This window comes from Micropterus salmoides, unplaced genomic scaffold, assembly GCF_014851395.1.
Source record: "Micropterus salmoides isolate LMB-PRFRI ecotype aquatic unplaced genomic scaffold, ASM1485139v1 Ms_hic_scaffold_11, whole genome shotgun sequence".
Lineage (NCBI taxonomy): Eukaryota > Metazoa > Chordata > Actinopteri > Centrarchiformes > Centrarchidae > Micropterus > Micropterus salmoides.
In genome coordinates this window covers 31812458-31832569 of record NW_024040152.1, presented here as the reverse complement: position 1 = coordinate 31832569, position 20112 = coordinate 31812458, and the positions used below count along the sequence as shown (strand labels likewise).

The window sequence follows — 20112 nt, the reverse complement described above, 5'->3', positions numbered from 1 at the left end:
GAGAAGAACGACGGAGCAAGTAGAAGAAATCAACAACACACCTGAAATAGCACTGCGACGCGCAGCCACTGTAAATGTTTTAACAAAGAGACGTCACGTCCTGCTTTTGGAGGTCTGAACAGCAGCCTTCCAAATTGGTTTCTGTAAATTTGTCCATAGCACCCTTTACAGTGTGGGACGTCAATGGCATGCATTATTGCACTAATACATTAATTGTTGTGGACAGTGTGCACGTAGTCACAAAGCAGATGGACCATGCTAAGCCCTTAACCTGCAGGGCCATCTTTCATCTGTCTTTCACAGCAAGCTCCAACCAGCCCCCCATGGATTTAATAAAATTATGATTTAGGAACAGATATCAAAGTCATGGTATCAGTACCGATATGGAAACATTTTGAACAATACCCAGCCCTGACAGTGTGACATAAGATGTGCAGCACATCTCCAAAGGTTCATGTTTTCAGGAACTAACGGAAATCAAGGCTGTCCCATCCCAAGTACTGTTTTGAGTCATACATGAGTCATACACTTCCTTTTTTATTCTTCCTATTTTAACAGAGTTTTATGCCCATTCTTTTGTCAGATCATAATGATGATTTGAGTTTTAACACCCTCACCAGATGTTTGTTTGCCTCAAGAGAAAGAAAACCTTTTTAATAATTATCATATTGCATCATTGCCCAAACATGTTCAGAATTTATAACATAGCATTTGTGCCTCAAGGCAGCAGATGTTTGAGATCATGCCACCTTGTTGTCTTTTAGGTTTGTTCCGATCTGCGATTGGATGGTTTTTCATGTGCCGATATTAAGGCGATTTTAACCAACTCAACCACTGCAGTGTTTCGCATTCATTGATTTATTATTGGCGACACGACACGTCACAATGTCAACGCTGATTGCCGCACATTATTTTCTTAACATAACGCTGTCAATGTCAGGGACCCACCTTCAAATAAGTTATGAGCATAAGCATGCATGTAAGGACCCCAGCTAATAAGGATAGCTATGTTAACGTTAGAAAACAGCTGAGCTTTCAAGGTTAGCACGCCGTACATAGCTGCTAGTCAATATTGTCTAATATAGTCTATTGCACGCCCCCGTGTGTGGGGCACCACCACGCGGTAAAGGCCTTTTCATACAGGAAGCGATTTACGCACTTATCTGTGGGAAACTTTTGTTTCTGATGGTTTCTCTTAAAGCTAATAAACCTATTTATTCCTTGCTGGCATGCTGCAACGTAACACCGCCCCCTAGTAGCCATGATTAGACGATATGAAAATCGTCGCCCAACTCTATTGTCTTTATTCACCATTTGTTTCCATTAATTCCGTGGATATGAATCCCACAACAGCAGCATAAGCAGAGGAAACAAAGATATACATTGGTCCAGGATTAGAAATAACACGTCATTAATGTTTATATATTCCAGCCTATGTGAGTGATTCTAGGAGAAATGTACTTATACTAAATATACTAGGGGCCAGCGTTAAAATGCTACCAAGAGCAGGTGCGACCTCAGACAGACGTGCAGGAGGACACACAGCAATTTAATTTCCTGGAGATAGCATCCCATACAGGGCGATACTGGATGAGTCATCACGGCCCCACAGGTAGCGCTCAGCTTTGGCTTTTAGCGTTTTTCAGAATGACTTGTGGAGTCGTGCAGAGCTGGAATTCTTCCTCATCCCCCTTTCAAATAAATACAGACGACACATTTGTAATTGTCAGCAGATGGCCAGGAGATCTCGAGGGATGGCGTCCTACGTGTACACGAATGTGTTGTGTTTCACTTAAATAGGTCAGACCAGCAGTGGACAGCCTGCTTCTGGCTGCACTAATCTATTTATCCCATCAGTATCACAGCATGTGGACAGATTTTACCATTGTAGAAAGCTCTGCACACATTGCATATATTTACACTCCTCTGTCTGTCAGTGATATGTGACATTGTGCCCCCTGCTGCAGACCTATGCGCTAACAGCTGGTGGATGATGGATGAGGGCTGCTAAAGGTAATGTGTGACAAAGGGCACCATGATGTCACTGGAAACTGCCGGATTTAATGTTGTGTCCGAGATTGAGACAGAAACAGAAATGGAAAATGGAACAAAGGGATAATTACAACCAGCGCTATAACTGGAAGGATTTAGGTAGGACAATGTTTGGATCATCATTTAAATAATTATCGGGACCTTGTATAAATAAGTCACTGACTGATATAGTGGTGAATTAACCTATTGCCATAAAGCAACATCTGTTTAACTGTTCGATATAACTGGTGTCCTTCCTATTCAGTGCACATGTTCCCTCTGCTATTTCATATTAAATACTTGCATTTGAAAAAAAAAGGGATTTTGTAGCTTATTTCTGATATATTTTGCAGTGGCGCTTCATGGGGGCTTCAAGGGTTTTACAGAACAGAAGTTATCTCATTGCACTTTTCATATAAAGCAGGTCTATGCAGGACTTAATATTATTTGCAGAATCCCACCATGAGCAAGCACCATGAGGGGTGAGAGTACTTAGAGAAGGTACTTGCAGAATGTAATACATGAAATGTAAAAATGACAACCATAAAAATGGGGTATGATATAGTGAATTGTCTGTAATCTAAATAAATGGCTGTTTGTGTAATATCATTGTTTGATAGTAGTTATCCAGTATAATAATATTACGGGGTTTTTTTTTTTTGGTTAAATCCACTGATAGTGATGTGTTATGGATCCTGTTTGTCAGCAATAAATATCGGAATTATTTGGCATCAATAGCTGCTGAAGCAAGGCAGAAATACAAGAGAACCTCCTCTGCAGTGCTGGACAAACGGACACGTGATCACTAGATATGCAGTGCCAAAACACCCAATACAAAACTTGAGAACTCAGTATCGCTTTATTGGTGTTTCAGCTTTAGATTCAGAATAACTCTGATCAAACAGGGAGTTTCCCTCGCACCCCACCTTCCAGCTATCCACTGCGTGTATGATTATCTCATTCAATGTGTGTTTTCTTTTCTTTCTTCCAGGCTTCAAGTGCCCTGTGTGCTCCAAGTTTGTGTCCTCAGATGAGATGGATCTTCACCTGGTCCTGTGCTTAACCAAACCCAGAGTGACATATAATGGTAGGACTGACTTTTTAACTTACTTTACAAACGTAATATAAAGAAGGCAAGGGCATGCACGCCTGGTCAGCACAGGAGAAAACTGTGTAGCTGCAGAACAGTCAATAAGTGAACAAAACTGTAATATAAAAAATATTGTGTTATGTTAAATAACTGAAAATTCTGTATCCAAAACAAACTATAATCATATGCACCATATTACTTTATTATGGGGGTGCAAAACAAAAACAGTGCTGTCATTCTGAAACAAATCACAGAGCAGAAATGCATGAAAACATTGTTATAATTATCTTATAGGTGATCATCACTGTTACAAAAAACAAAAAAATGACCAACTTTCTCATGAAACTAGACAATCACAGCTTTCTGATTATGCAATGTGATCCTCTGTTTGCAGTCTGCTTCCCTGTGAAAATCTTGTGTAATCTTTCTGAGTTATTTCCAAAACTGTAGACTAACTCTGTGGTTGCCTGGAGGCAGCTTCTTCTTTTATTTTTCAGTGATCTCGTATGTATTTAATGACACCAGGACCATGGATAATGTGACTGGTGGAAATAGGTTTTTGTTGTTGTTGTTGTTGTGGTGGTGGTCCCTGGCCTTTTTTGCCCTTTTGCTCTTGAGACCCAACCTAAATATGGGCAGGCGTATCAGTTTTGGAAAGGTAATTTTAATAATCCCCACATCATGCAGCATGATACAGTCTGGTTTCATTGCAGATTTTACAGGCGAGTCTTCAATCACCTGCAGAATGAATTCTCCAGTTAGACATGTAAAATGATAAAAGTATATGGCCTCTAGGTCTGCTTTTTATAGCACCTGTAATGTGACATGGCTGACCTTGATACTGATATTGAGTTTAGCCAACATTTGTTCATTAGAATGAAAGCAGAACAGAAACATTCCTGATAAAGATCCTTTAAATGTGGTAAATACAGTGTCTACTGAGTGCGACATTTTCCAGTTGAAACACAAACTTGTTGGTTCTCTCCGGTAGACAAACTATGAAATGGTGACATTGTTTCCAAATTGCCTCAAACATATCTTTAGGCTAGCATGGTCTGCCTTCATTTCTGACTGTCTGCATTTTAGATTAGTTATGATGTTGTGCTACCGGCACGCTGCCGATCAGAGCTTTGAATGGGGAGATTACAAATGGGGTTGTCAGCTTCCTGTACCAGAGCCAGAAAAATATCACGTATCAAGTATGGCAACAAGCGTGGGTGAGATCAGTGCAGTTGTAGAGGTTGTTGAGAAGTTCACGTACAGAAATAATAACTCATAAATCTTTGACGTTAAGTAAAAGACGTAAGTTAACTGTAGAGCTGTTGTTAACTATGAAATTAATTGCCAACTATTTTGATAATCAGTTTCAGTCGTTTTTTAAAGGGGAAATAAAGGTGAATGTGAATATTGTCTGATTTCTTTACTCCTCTATGACAGTTAATTAAATATCTGTGGGGTGTTTTTTTATTTGAGGATTTATCTTGTAAAACTCTGATAGACTCTTCCACAGCTTCCCTGTCGACCCAAAATAACATTGGCAGGACAGATAAGTCACTTGCTACTGATTGGTTTAGACAGAATAAACCTTTTCAAAGTAATCAGGAAACCACTAACATGAACTTGACAGACTAAATAATGAAGTGAAACCAAAATGGCAAATCAGTCTGATGCCCAGGCTAAACTTCTAAAGCGTCCCTGTACTGAAAAACTGTTATTAGTTATTGACCAACATATAAACTGATACAGATATCCATGATTCCATGATACCGCTTTGATGTCTCCATATGAACAAAACTTGTGTCATCACAGACAGAAGAACCTGTTCCTTTTGCTTTCTGTACTTGGCTGGACGCCCCATTTCTATTGGCCACGCAGGTATTCGTCAGAATAACGGGTTTCAGAGCACAGAGGTGCAACACATCTTTTTTCAGGTGTTAAGGAGTACATCTGCAGATATGAAAAACGTTGTATAAAGCCTTTATCAGTTGGAGATGGAGACTACAAGTTTGGAAATTAAAAAATCTTGGGGTTCTTGGAGTTTACTAGACCTCTTTAGCCCTCTCCGGCCAGCAATCTGATGCGAACGTGGAAGTCTCTTAAATCTGCATTCTATTGAACGGCCAGCAGGGGGCGACACTTCTGGTTGCAAAAAGAAGTCCAGCTCCATTAGAAATAATGGTAAAATGGTCCTACTTCTCACCTCATTTATTACCTCCGTAAACACATTCCTCATAAGTTTATGGTCTCGATGTCTTCTTCAACACAAAATGATGTTCATTTAGTAATTATAATGGTTCATTTAGTAATTATGGTTCCATTTATTTTACCATAAAGCAGAGTATGCTTCAGGGCGGAATTATCTATGATTGAAAGGTCGTTACCATGGCCTCCGCGCACGGCCGTTAGCCGTCTTGTCCAAATATGGTCATGTCTGGTGCTGCTGGTTGCAAAAACTCAACATGGCAGTGCCCTATGGGCCAAACTCAAGGCTTCAAAATTGCAGTCCTTAAACCAACGGGTGACGTCACGATGACTACGTCCACTTCTTATATACAGTCTATGACTTTTTCCACATTTTATGACTTATCTACAATGTTGGATGTTCATGTTAAACATGATCAAAGCTTAAAAAAATGAGGTAAAAGCATTTAAAAGAAATCCCAGTGAGCAAAAACCTCAGATTTCCTCCTGAATGCTCTGTTTTAAACTTTTTACACCAACGGCTCCGTTCTACGACTGAGCCGGTGTTACATGTATGGTCATTTGCCCCGCACAGCAACGGCACAGCAACGCTCGGTCTGTCTGTTCTGCCTAGCAACAACAATAGCAGCCTGGTAACATGCTTCAGGTCTTGGCCAATCAGAAGACAGTGGGCTTTGAGAAGGGGGCCCTTAAAGAGACAGGAGCATCTACAGCTTGTTTCAGACAGAGGCTGAAATGAAGACCTACATGAAGAGTCAGTATAAGACTTTTTTTGAACTTATGAAGATATTGTAGTGTTGACCAGGAATCCTACCCTGATCCGCCCGCTAGTGGATGTACTTTAACAGTGCTGCTCATGTTTTAGCGGCACGTCTATGCGTACATGTTGGTAAAAGTACATCACTAGGCTCACCTCGGGCTTTGGTTTGAATCTGACGGGACTTGTGGGGATTCTTCTGTTTTAAGATCATTCGTTACAAATCACCTCGTCCTGCGTTTCCATCTCAGCATGGATAACCTACTTTTACTCCCTGTGTCTGGATAGGAACATGACAGCAGTGAAACCTTTTTCTAGACTCAAAACCATCAAGGAAAATGAACACAGTACAGCAGAGAACTGCATCTCTGGTGTGTTCACATCATGTCTGTGTTTCAGAATGTATTATTATTATCATGATGATAAAGTTATTTCTCTCCGCAGCGTGACCCAGTGCTCTGCGCTCAGAACATAAATACAAAAACACACTCAAGTGAAAAGACATTTCAGCTTATACATGCGCACTTTCCTCCACATTTCCCTGTCAGCTGAAGGTTTTAGGGGGCAGTTCCTCTTCGCATAAGCCAACTTCCTGTTCAGCTGGCACAGATTCCTCCGTCTTCCTGTCTATCAGTCACATGATGATCATGGTCTGATCAGTTCCCCACAGTATGGAGAGCACCTGTATTTGAGCCCACACACTTTCTCAAAGACAGAAGTTGCCTCTTCTTAGGTTGAATCTGGGGGCTGCTCGTTTTAAGAAGTGGTGTATGTGTGTGTTTATGTTTGGTAGAGTCCAGACCTTTCACTCAAAATCTGAAACAAGTGACTTTTGCCTCCATAAAAAAAGAATTTAAGTTGATGGAGTGTTTGTTTAGCTTCTGAATGTGCTGCATAATCACTACATGGATCAGTATGTGTGAGCTCACATCTGACTGTAATGGTATATTAAATATCAGCATCAAGAATTCATGAGAAGAGGTGAAGATTAATAGAGTGTCTGTCAGCAGTCAAACTTGAGCATGTGGCTCAGACATCATTGTTTTTTTTTGGTACAGACGTTTTGAGTGCCCCTCAGGATGAATAGTAATCATGTTGACGATATTATGACCAAATATCTTAGAAAGGAATCATACCCTCAGCTGTAGTTCATGTTTAGTGGTACTTAGCAAACGTTTGCATGCTGACACACTAATCTAACATGCACAGCATCACAGAGCCGCTAGAGAGAAGGGTTAACAAGCAACACGGTTCATGTTAACACAAAGTGTGTGTGTGTGTGTGTGTGTGTGTGATCCATAGACTGTGTGATCCCATATCATGGTCCGTTAGCCCGGTGGTCACAGCTGCTCTGTTGTGTTTGTGGCCTTTCTAATACGTTTATCGGCTGCTCAGGCCGCACATGCACACAGACTCATATGACCCTCAAGATGTGTTATCAGCATATTTATGTTCCTCTCAGTTGTTTGCTTTAGGCCGTTCAAGGACAGGCCTCCACTGTAACACACACACACACACACACACACACACTAGCATATGCAATATATCAATTTCCAAACAACATCACAGTTATGTTTTATCTTGAGAATATACATGTTAGTCAAGTATTAACTGCATCATTGTAATTGGTCAGATATTTTTACCACTCAAGACTTTATACAAGAGGAGCATCTGTCGCCGACACAATGTGGTGATGATTGACAGAGTTAATCAGAATGATACTGCTGGAAACCAGCACGGCAGAAACAGGAAACGACAAAGGTGTAAATTCCCCAGAATCTCATGTCACTATGACTTGTGGTTTCTCTAAACAAATCCACCGCTGGTTCATAACAAAGACACACACAAACAGCAGCTGTCATACGTACATAACATCACAGCTCCCCCTGTCTGTGTGTGTGTTTCCATTAAACTGCGTTATAGAGCACAAGATTTTTTCATGACCTCATTTCAGATTTATAACCTGCTGTGAAACAGACTGATGAGGCTGTCAGAGCCGAGTTGTACATTCTAGTAAACACCCTACACATAGAAACCACATCTCAGAGGTCAAGCTGCCGCAGTAAAAGCTACTCTTTGAAGCACAGCCTCCTCCCTGATCCTTCCCCCCGGGGTCGTCACACAGGTCAAAGGTCATCAAGTGCCGTCTGTTTTTTTAACAGGGTTGCCAAAATGGTTTTGTAAAGGATCCACCATGATTATTTTTAGACTGAATGCACTGATACACAATCTGTGACCGTATTTAATGGTACGTTTGACTCTTATCACACAAAGCAATTCCAATAAAATCTAGAATCTTTACAAGCCTTTACACCTTCACGGGACAGGAAAAGTCCTCCGTAAAATGAAATAATGGTAAAAATGACATTCTTAAAGTTAAGTAAATAAAATGTAATTGACCCTCCATCCCATCAGAGGCAGTAGATACCGACTAGCAGACATTTAAGCCCACTGTCCAACTACAAAAAGCAAAACACCGCTTGGAAAGCAACTTATGGCTACAAACAAAGCCCACAGTCCTGTGCACTACATCTGTATCACATTTGGGAGCACAGAACCAAGAAGTGCCTAACATGTTGGTTGCACAATCATTTTCAATGTGCAAAGACACAACTGTGGAATAAAATACAAACAAACAAACAAAAACAAAATGCAACATTTTTCTCCAAGAGTGAGATGGAAAGAATAATATCCCTCTCAGGACGTGATTAGCCTAGCATAGCATAAAAACTGGAAAGAGGGAAACGGCTAGCAAGACTCTGTCCCAAGTTCAAAACCACACCTCATCTTCCAGTTTTTATGCTAAACCAAGCTAACCACGTCCTGACTCCCGGCCACTAGAACTTTTGCTACATGGCTGCAAGGACACGATATGATTGCCAAAATAAGATAAATGATGACTTTACAAGTTCAAGAGGTGGTATTCTGCTTTTTGCCTTTTCCCCTCTCCTTTATTGAATTATATACCTTTTTTGTAATACATTTGCAAAGTGAAAAAGCCACCGCATCTCCCAGAAAAAACTCTGCTCTGAACTGCCTGAAAACAGCTCGTTTGTAGTCCAGCCGTTTCCCTTTACTCCCTGTGACGTCACAGGGTGAAAAGAAGAGCTGCAGCAATGTGCAGTATGGAAAAAAAATATGGTGGTTTTTAGGGCTGACCCCTAATAGTCGAAGATTCGATACTTCGATGGGTGGAGCCTGATTCGACTGTCAATCTCAGAGTTGAAGCTTAGCAGCGAAACAAGGATCACGCCATTTTGGCCATGTGATGTCACATAAAACTACCAGTATACTCTCAATAAGTTAATATACAGCCTATTACAATATACATTTCAACGTTTAATGCTGTAAATAAACATAAAAAGAATAAAACTTTCAAGAAATGTTTTTAAAGTGCGTGAATAAATCCAAAATTGTAACCCTAACCTTGGGTCGTCAGTGCGAATGTGTAGGCGTAGCGTGTATGTGTGAAGTGGCAAAAGAGGAACACTTGCTGAAGAGACGAGCGAAGCCCCAGCTTCACTGGTGTTGTGCCGAGTTGTCCGCACCTCGCGGGACTTTCGGATAATTTACCACCATTGATGAACCACACAAGGAATGTTAAATTGTTTTTAAATAGCCGGCTCCTTCAAATAGACCCGCGAGGAACCACGACGTGCATGCAGGTGTCGGCAGCACGGCATGAACGCAACTCTGCACAAGACGAGTGAATGGCAGGCGAGAGAGAGAGAGAGAGAAGGGTCTTCAATAAAGCTCAGTTTAGCTGGAAATTTACACTGTACGTTTGAATGAATAGAGACTGCAGTTCTGCAGCTTCGCAGCGCACAAAAGTCGGGGACAGCCCTAGTGTTTTTTAAAAATTAAACCATGTAACCCTGCTCTGGTCCAACCCCTGAATAGGATTTTTAACCTGAAAATGAGCATAATCCCACCTCTTAAACTCTGTGCTGCATTTGTCCTCATCATTCCCTGTAGCATCATTGACTTCCGCAGTGATTGTTAATTGGAAAAAGTCTTTCTGGGCTGGTGTGCATCACATGAAGATGCAGTACTGACTGCATGTGAAACCACAAACAGACAAATGACACCTCCTGTCTCCCTGTATCTCCTAGTGTGAGGAGATCACCAGTGTTGGGCAACTAAAACAAACATTTTTAATAGTGAATATCCGCACATCATCAGTGTAACTATCCTCTCTCCTTCTGTGTCTGACTGTGTGAATGAATGACCTGCCCCGTCAGTACGTTAAAGATGTTTTCCCCTCAGCTGAGCAGGATGCCATGTACTGAAGCCCATAATAACTGGCTTTTCCAGGCCTATGTGGGTTAATCCACTGTTACATAAGGCCAGTTCTAATGACTCTGTGTTTTGCTGCAGGTGATGGGTTTAATGGTGCGCACGCTTCCACTTTAGACCCGGACCAATGAAATGCAGAGCAGGAAAAGATGAAAACTGCTGAGTGTGTACACACACGCTGTTGACACACAGACTGTATACAGGGGTTTGGCAGACGTAGAGTTTTCCTGGTGGCCATTTAACTCAGAGAAGTGTTTTTTAACACTGATATCAAAAGACTGTAAAGTGAGCTAACAAATGAATGCTGCCTTCAGGGAAGTTTTGGAAATACCAGCATTACAACTTGAGTACACATAAACAAGATAAGTTAGAAGGCAGTAGTGGAGACCCCCCCCCCCACACACACACACACACACCATCATACCATCATTAGTGCCAGTCTTTTACAAAATCTGACCTTCATTTCAATTATTCAACAAAACTGTATGTGACTCAAATAATGGAGATGTGGACTTTTCCTTCTCTGTGTTAAATGTATGGTGTTATGGCGATGGCGCAGTGGATCAGACACATGCCTTTGTTCAATTCTCACTGTGAGACACCAATGTGTCCCTGAGCAAGACACTTAACCCCTAGTTGGTGCAGAGGCGTCCAACCTCTGACAGATATAGCATGTAAGTCGCTTTGGATAAAAGCATCAGCCATTTTTTTTTTTAATAGTGGTGGTATGTGTGTGTGTGTGTGTGTGTGTGTCAGACATGTGTATGTGGGTCTCTTTTGATAGGCCCATGTCAAATGTTAAGGCCTACGCCCCCCTGATCCATCACTTTTATTCATTGCAACATGCTGTATCTCTAGTAGCCAGATTGCCATGAATTTTGCTGTTGACAGTCATTGTCACAAGAGGAAATTCAGAGCTTTCCTGTAGCACCACCCCCAGGACGAAGTGTGAACTTTGTACACAAACATTGTCATCTAGTGGGCTGCAGTGAATCAAAGTAAAAAGTAGAACCAGCTCCACACTGGATTTCTGGATATTATAGATTAATAAGTAAAACAAATCTGACAATTGATATACTGGCTTATATTTTTTCATATAAATAGATTCAAACTAAATAAATAAACAAAAGTTGTAATAAAAACAGAGTCTATGACAGAAAATGGTAAACAAACAATAAATTTAAAGCCAAATATGATAACAAATAAATGCAGTCTGACAGAGGCTTTAAAGTAGTAAAGCTCTACAAAATGTGTTTTTTGCTGCGGGGGGGCCTATAATCCTTACTGATGCCTGCGGTGTGAAATGTCTGTTGTCTTCCAGAGGATGTCCTGACCAAGGATGCAGGAGAATGTGCAATCTGCCTGGAGGAGCTGGTGCAGGGAGACACCATTGCTCGCCTGCCCTGCCTCTGCATCTACCATAAAGGGTACGGAGCTCTGTTTAGCAAAACGCTGCATCCCTGTATTTCTTTTTAAAGCTAGAGTGCAATACTTTTACATATGCATGAACAAAGCCACCGCAAAACGAGTTCAGTGTGCTGATTCACTGCCAGGTAAATCTCTGTATTCGCAGCATACCAGAGTTTATCATTGTGGTGTCTGTGACAACATTCCCATGCTGGTGAACCAATAGTGATGTGTTTTACACCAACTAGCAATGATTTGTTTGCCACAGCTAGAGGGGGGAGCAGCCACTCAATGTGGCAGAGTCTATACATCAGAAACACGTGTGACACTGTGTAATTACTCTCACTGTCAGAGGGAGCAGACAAAGGCAATAACATGGAGTCCCCCCCCCTCACCCCTTACAGCATAACAGCTTCCACTCTTCTGGGAAGGCTTTCTGAATGATTTTACAGTGTGTCTGTGGGAATTTTTGCCCGTTCATCCGGAAGAGCATTTGTGAGGTCAGACACTAACGCTGGATGAAAAGGCCTGGCTCGCAATCTCTGTTCCAGTTGATGTCAAAGGTGTTTGATAGGGTTGAGGTCAGAGCTCTGTGCCGGTGAGTCAAGTTCTTCCACACCAAATTGAGAAAACCATTTCTTTATAGAGCTGGATTTATGCACAGGGACATTGTCATACTGAAAAAGGAAGAGGCCAAACAGAAACAGTTGGAACAACTGTTGTCTAAACTGTAGCATTAAGATTTCCCTCAATAAAGACCACATCATGAAAAAACAGCCTCCCAAATGTATTGGGACAGGAGTGTCCCAATACATTTGGAAATATAGTGTTAAATAATGTTATGCTAGGAGTGAGAATCTCTCTGCACCTCACGATTCGATTTGATTACGATTCAGAGGGCTGTGACGCGATTTTACAACAATTACCTATGCATCTTGATGCATAATTTTCTTCTATACAGAATCTGGATAATTACATGTCCTGGTTTCTCTGTAGTGTCCGGGGGTTTTGGGAGTTTCAGTGGACCCAAAGATTGCTATGGACCCGAGTACAGACTAGCTAGAGAGAGTAGATTAAGTGTACTTCTCTGTTTATTCTCTTTTCAAAATAATTGTAACTCAATTATTTGCTCTACCTCTCAGCCTGTATTTATTTTCCATTTAACTCTTTTAACCCTGATTATACACTGCACTGTAACTTTTATTATATTTTAATGTGTATTTTTTCAATTTCCCTATGTTGCGTTTAAACTTTTTTATATTTCCCTGTTGCTTTTATGTTTTATGTAAAGCACTTTGAATGACCTTGTTGTTGAAATGTGCTATACAAATAAACTTGCCTTGCCTAAGCATTTAATTAGCGCATTAAAATCCATAAGAAAATCTCCTAATTAGCTTAAAAGTACTAGTTTGCATCCCTAATTTACTTCATTAACCTCAGCTCCATGGTCCCTCATTTCTTTAACAACCAGTCCTCAGGATGTACAGTATGTATACAGGACAGAGCATTGATATTAATGATTGTGTGACATTTAAGTAGGGTGGTTATTCATTCCGCAGCGGTGGTGTGCTGAATACAGGAGGAACACTGGTTTCTCATGTGTGCGCGCCACAGACGGTCCGAGTTCCGGCTTTTGCTTTGCCTCAACATGACGTTATCAATTAACATTTAAACGATACATTTTTTGACATTTGTTAATCGAGTCAGAATCTTCCATCGCGATACATCGAAGAATCAGTTTTGTGGTTATGGTCAGGGTGACATAGTTTGACATTGTTTAATTTCAAATGCAAATGCTGTGTGTGATATGGAAAACATTTGATGCGGTCACCCTTCACCATAGTTGTCACCATGAACACTGTATTATCTATTACTCATGTCTTCTTCCTTGCCCCCCCACCACCCTCCAGCTGTATCGATGAGTGGTTTGAAGTGAACAGATCATGTCCGGAGCATCCATCAGATTGAAGCTTTATTTTGCACAGGTGAAGTATTTCCAAACATCCCAGGTTGTTTTCTTGATGGTCCCTGTAAGATTTTTCTTTTTTAATATTCTCTGTTGGTTGTTTGATGACAGGTACTTTACAATGAGAGGGATCTACAAAATGAAGTGTGGATCCAGGGAGACTGCTGGACACTGTGATCAGTTTAACCCACACCCCCACCCCAACTAATAATGTAGTACCACGGTGTGCCAAATCTCATTTAAGCAATCTTCAGGGATACAGACTTTTGTGTTTATGTTTGAGTCGCCGATCCACGCTCAGTCTCGGACTGGACGGACTGATCTCCACCTCATATCCTCTCCAGCCCTGACACTCAAAGCCACACGGGGACATCCTGACAGGCAGGGCTCTTCTTCCTGAGTGGCCATTGGACAGCAGATGTCAGCTGACTGTACACTGGAGGAGGGGGACATGGTCCTGGAGGTGAGGGCGGAGCGGAGGGCGCTCGGGGGGGTGGGGGGGTGGAGTATCACCTCCCCCTCTGTCCCTCCCCTCCTCCTTCAGCATCAGTGTCTACCAGTGCCTTGTTATTGTGATGCCCAGCCACAGCAGGGCGGTACAGAGGAGTCCAGACTGTCAGCAGAGCCAGCCGGACCGACTGGACGGACCTGCAGGACCATCTCACCACCACTGCCACTCTACCAGTCCAGGAGAAACAAGCCAGAGAAAGCAGCAGAAATATCTGTCTGCACAAGCGGCTCGCACATTTTCAAAACTGAAGCTGCTGCAAAAATGGTGCCAATCAACTGTGAATATTGTCATACACACACACACACACACACACACACACACACACAATCATCAGTGCTTTTTAATCATATACCATAGAGTAGAGGTCCTCTGGCACAAAACCTGTCCCCAATCCTGAAAGGGATCTCTGACTTACCAGCCTCAACCTACAGTCGAGTATCGTCGCCCCAATGACAGGAATAATACTGGCTCAGTTTGTCGTTATATCGAGAACATTTTCTTGATTTAATAAGATCATTTTCACTTTAGAACAACGTATTTTTCATGTTACAGTGACTTATAACAATGTGGAGGATTCTTTTCTTGTTTAAAAGATTTTTTTTTTTGTAATAACAAGAAAGTTTTGTGACATGACACGATAAAGTGATAATGTTTGTTCTTAGAACTGAAGTTGGCGTGTCGTAATAAGATAAATATATCATAACATGGAAAATATAATTAGGTTCTCATAACAAGAAACAAGAAAGTGACTGTTATATTTGCTCCATTCTGCTATGTCTGTTTCGTTCACCTGTTTTCTGTTACTTCATGGTTAAAAATTTGCCGTTGTTTGTCAAAGTCAGATATCATTTAAATAGGCTGTGTATAAATTACAGAAGATGATCATACTTGAGTTGCTACATATATGTTGAAACTGGTTCCCACTCAGAGCTTATTTGGAAGTTCACATTTGCTGTGTCACATTTCAGCTGTGCCTTTGGTCAGTGCGCAGGTTCAGTGTCACAGTCCAAACTCTTTTAAACAGGTGCAGTGAGCAGTGCACAGAATTAGAACGAATCAAGCGCTGTAATAGAAATGAAACACACAGAGCTGATTGCCGAAACCGAAAATAAGAAAACCTGGAGATAGTGAGGATTATCTGTGCAGCAAACATGGTCCTCTTTTATACCAGAACTTCTGATTTCTTTTGTTTTATTCTTTGTTTTTCCATAAACCCAAATTTCCAAGGTTCCCTGTGGAGTTTTCCCCTCTAGTAGCACTATAGAGCTTATTCTATAAAAAGAAAAATAGAGTGCAAGCACTCAAACTTGAATTTAAACAATGCTGGTTTTGCAAATGTTTCATGAGAACGGAAATGCATTCGACGCATTTGGTAGAGCTCAGGGACGCACACAAACTGGGTAACACTGAATGTAAACAAATCTTTAGTTTCTTTACAAAAAAACTCCACAGGACCGCTTTAATGTAATCTCACACGGTTTCCTTGTAAACTGCTCTGTGTGATCCATTTCTGTTACAGGGTTTGATTTCTTCCAGTTGTGTGCAGCTGACACTGCTTACTGTACCTGTTTAAAGGAGTCTGGACTGTGCCAGTTACTGGAGACTTCAGCTGAAACATGTGAGCTTCTCACTTTTGTGCAAGATAAAGTCGATGTGAACTTCAAACACTGTTTTAAGTATTGCTGGGGGGTTTACGCCTTCATTGACAGCTGACAGTAGAGAGATAACAGAAAGCAAGAGGCACCAGGGCACCCCACAAACTGCCAGCCAGTTTATCATCAATTGGAAATTCAGATTTTGCTGGTTTAAACGTACCTAGGGTGAGCGAGCGCAGGGATCCTTTACTATGACATTAGTAGAAACAAGCAACTTTCGGTCCACTTGTTCTACTAAAAGTCCATGGTGATAACAGGGTGTGGGAGAATCCTCTATGGTTGTCGTCATGCTGGAAGTCGTTCACTCTCTTGCCTGCGGATAAGTTGACTAAACTACAGCAGACTGGTTCTTGGGTCCTGGAAAGTGCTTGCTTTTATACAGACCCAGCACCAAATAAAGTTGGCCAAGACACAGGACTAGGGCACGCTGGGATGACTGGACCTGGCACATTGACCCAGTCTGTTTCTTGGGTTTTCATGGGGTCAGGTTTGCCTGAAGACCTCTACCGAGTGTACAGGCTTTTAATCCAGTGGAAAAACAATCTCAATTGATTTCACTGAAGCTCATCATCAGCCAGAGGATATGAACTCCGAGTGTGGATCCCAAAGCTCCAGTGGAACTCCTTTTCCTCCAAAACCTCCCTTTTTCCTATGACTCAGAGCCCACGGCTGGTCCCACCACTCCGAAGACTATTTTCATACTGGAAAAACAAATAAACTTCTTCCATAACAGCAACTTTAAAAGCAATCGTGTATAGTTCCAGCTTCCTGTGGAGGTTCTTAATGAGGGCATGATGAAGCTGCCAAAAATGTTGGTTAATGAGAGATGTGTCCCATATGGCCTCCACTTTCTCTTGCTTTCTTTTCTCGCCACTCCATTCCTCTTTTTTTAAATCTGCCTCCAGGTAGGAGCACATGGTATGGGGGGAATGGTAAGGCAAAATAAAGTGGGAGCTTTATTTTGGAGACACCATCATTTTCATAGTTTGTCTTGCCCAAGTACACTTTGAATGTGGAAAGGAGGTGGGGATTGAAGAAAATTTCAAATGCAAAGCCTGCAAACGGGGTGTAATTATCATTTTCCGACTTGTGCGTAGAGTTAATGTTAACATCCAAGTCGGGGTTTTCAGAAAGCTCCATTATATCCAACATGGCTCTATCATATGACAGTGCCTGAATAAGCAAACAAATGGATGCCTCACATCAGCCAAAGTCTGTTGCTCAAACTAATTATATCCATATTTTCTGGATACAGTGCTGTGTTGGCAAAGCAGAGGATTTTGAACCTTTGAGTTGTAAGACAATGTGAATGATGTAAACATCTTTCCCATCTCTACCTTCCATCCAGCATGACATGAACGTGGCATCGTGAAAGAAGCTGTCAAGTAGGGACTGTAGGAATCGAGTGAGGATTGGGGCTGATTAATATTTTCTTTGGACCTCCCCCCTGAAATACTTCAATATACTTTATCCAGTTTCTCAAAACAATATGGTAAACAGCCACTCTCTTATTTTAAATTAAAAAAAAACTACAAAGTTAACTGTTATTCCAGACTGAAATGGGAAAGGTGACTGTAGCAGCGGATGGCACCATACGATTTTCACCCCACTTCAAATTCCAAATCATCAAAAAAAAACAAAGTATTGATCTTTGATGTAATTGTTTTTTTAACAATAAAAGGGAATACTGAAATACAACATAAAATTAGTGGAGTATCCCTTTAAAGGACCTTCATCCTATATGTCATAATACTTTACACTCAGTCATCCAGGTCGTAGTTATCCAAAGAAGGTTAAAGTCAAGGGCAACTGGACTTGGTTTACACTGTTTTAACTCTACAAGTGCTTTTTTATTTTTCAACTTATGTCATTCTCTGGGATAACACTGAGGGATCCTTTCTGGGCCACTGGAAGAAACAAACAAGTGAACTTTGGAGTTTTGGGATCCTCCCTGACACACTCATGACTACTGTTTCATCACACTGTAAAACCTGACAGCCACACGGAGATTAGCTGAGCCATGTCACACACTGTCCCACCACAGAGCGGTGCTACAGAGTCTTGTAGTTCTCATCATGCTCTCTTTGGCTGATTTATGGACATCTCATGTTGTACCTTCATCTCTCACTTGATCTGATCATACAGCTGGATTCTGTGAGCAGGCGTGACACCAACTAGTCATGTCCTTTCATTTTCATTTGAATTGTGAATTTTAGAGGATTAAGTTACAGAGATCTGGCCTTAATAGATATGACAACATTAAATTTTCTGTCCTTGTGGTTTTTAAAGTTGATGTTTTATTGTTGTTTTTATTTGACGGTTGCAGTTTTGGTCCCCCTGATCTTTCTTCAGCCATCCGCTGACTCCTGGTTGATGACTTTGATCAGCTGTCCGTCAACAAGACCAAAACCAACTAAACCCACAAGACGTGGCTGATAGCTTTCGAAACACCAATGATGTGATGAGAATGTTTTGTCAAATAGCTGAAAACCTTTCCAATCAGTCTGTAGCAAGAAATGAAGGTAGAGACACAAGTTCATATCCTATCTGTACAGAGAACATATACAATATATTGTGAGGATGTCATGATGACTGTAGTGAGTCTGTCCCCCGTCTCTCCGGGTTTGGTAAAGACTGTCACTGGATGGCATCAGATTCTTCTGTTCTACTACATATTCTTTTGCAACCACCATCTTCCCCTATTTGCACACACAGAGAGAGAAACCCCCTGTCTGTAAGTGTTAAAGGTGTTTGAGCCAAAGTGATTTCAAAGAAACTGTGTATTGGCTCAAGTTTGGGAGGGACCGGGAGATTTGTAGGTCTAATTCTTGAACTGTACTGAGGATACAGTCCTTATGAGCCTTATATGAGCTACTTTAGAATCAGTCAGACTTTTTGGTGTTTTCATAATTTATTTCTAGCCAGTGAGCCCCAACAAGCATTACCTTATGAAATGTAACAAAGACTGTGTGCTGTTCAATGTAACTGACATGACAGAAAATCATAAACATAACATTTCTTTTCTGTAGAACGATGTCCTTTGAATACCAATCATCCTCTTGTACTTATTGCATTTTTATGCCATGATATTTTGTGTTTGATGCTAATCCAAATTTTTAAGTAAAAATCCTGCTGTCTAATCAACCTGAAGAATGTCCTGTTCTACTTATTTAACAAATATGTATCTGTCAAATGAAACTTAGTTCAGTGAATACCTTTACTTTTATGCATGCTCTCTTGAGAAAGAGCAAGACCCACAACCCACAAGTAGTAGTATTAAAAGGTGCACTGCATGCATTTTAGAGGGAAAAGTCAATTTAATAGTCATTTGTAGTATTATTCAGCCTGTAAAAAGTGGCGGGGGGGTTCCAATGAAAGATGCAATTGAGAGGCACTATGAGAAATGCAGATCCAGAGTTTGATGCACAATAATAGGCCTTTGTCACAGCAGACATTTTGAAATATAATAGAGAAAGCACGGGTGTAATTTGCAACCTGAATAATGGCCGTCAGACATTTAGGTGTGGGTTTCAGGGTGCCTTATTGTCCATGCTGGCTTACAGTTATACAGTAGAAACACTTAAATGGGACAGAGCCATTATTCATTTTAGTTCCGCCTGTCAGAGATGAGGACTTGAGTTTGAGGCTCGGACTCAATCCGACCTAAGTCGCACGCAGAGTGACTTCAGACTCGACTTGAGACTCGTCCTCAAAAGAGGGGACTCGTGAACAATGTTTATTTTTAACGTCTGATGGGCTTGATTTTATTTCCCTCCCCATTTGAGAGAGGACAACATCAACAGCTGCTGCACCATTCATCCTAAACTTTGGCATTAAAACTTCATACAACAAGGCCCAAACAAAGAAGCATTGAACGCAAATAGATTAGTAACCTCAAGTGAGTAAACAAGTTTAGCTCAGCTTGCTTCTTGCTTCAGCTACGACTTACGGGAGGTTAACTGACGTTATGAAAAGATAAATTTGTTTGCTTGCCAAACTTGTTGCGGTCCATTAACGTAATCATTTACATCCCGCTGGCTGCCGTCATGTTAATTATTAACGTTGGCTGCAAACAGGTTACAGGTTTATTGTTGATCATGTAACGTTACAGTTTTATTTAGTTAACGTTACACTGGGTTTGAGAGCCTGCAGCATGTGTTGTCTTACAGTAGTTTAAGGTGTCTTTAATTGCATTGC

At 41.2% G+C, this 20112-nt stretch overlaps 1 protein-coding gene across 1 annotated transcript in view; it reads left to right on the top strand.

Annotated features, from left to right (window-relative positions):
- Positions 1–19065, top strand: part of znrf2b (zinc and ring finger 2b) — a 37103-nt gene extending 18038 nt beyond the window's left edge. The window contains exons 2-5 of the mRNA XM_038712293.1: positions 3023–3118; positions 11698–11803; positions 13694–13768; positions 13861–19065. Coding sequence (XP_038568221.1) covers positions 3023–3118; positions 11698–11803; positions 13694–13751 — 260 coding nt within the window. The 3' untranslated portion in view covers positions 13752–13768; positions 13861–19065. The remainder of the gene's footprint in view (positions 1–3022; positions 3119–11697; positions 11804–13693; positions 13769–13860) is intronic.
- The last annotated feature ends 1047 nt before the right edge of the window (positions 19066–20112 follow it).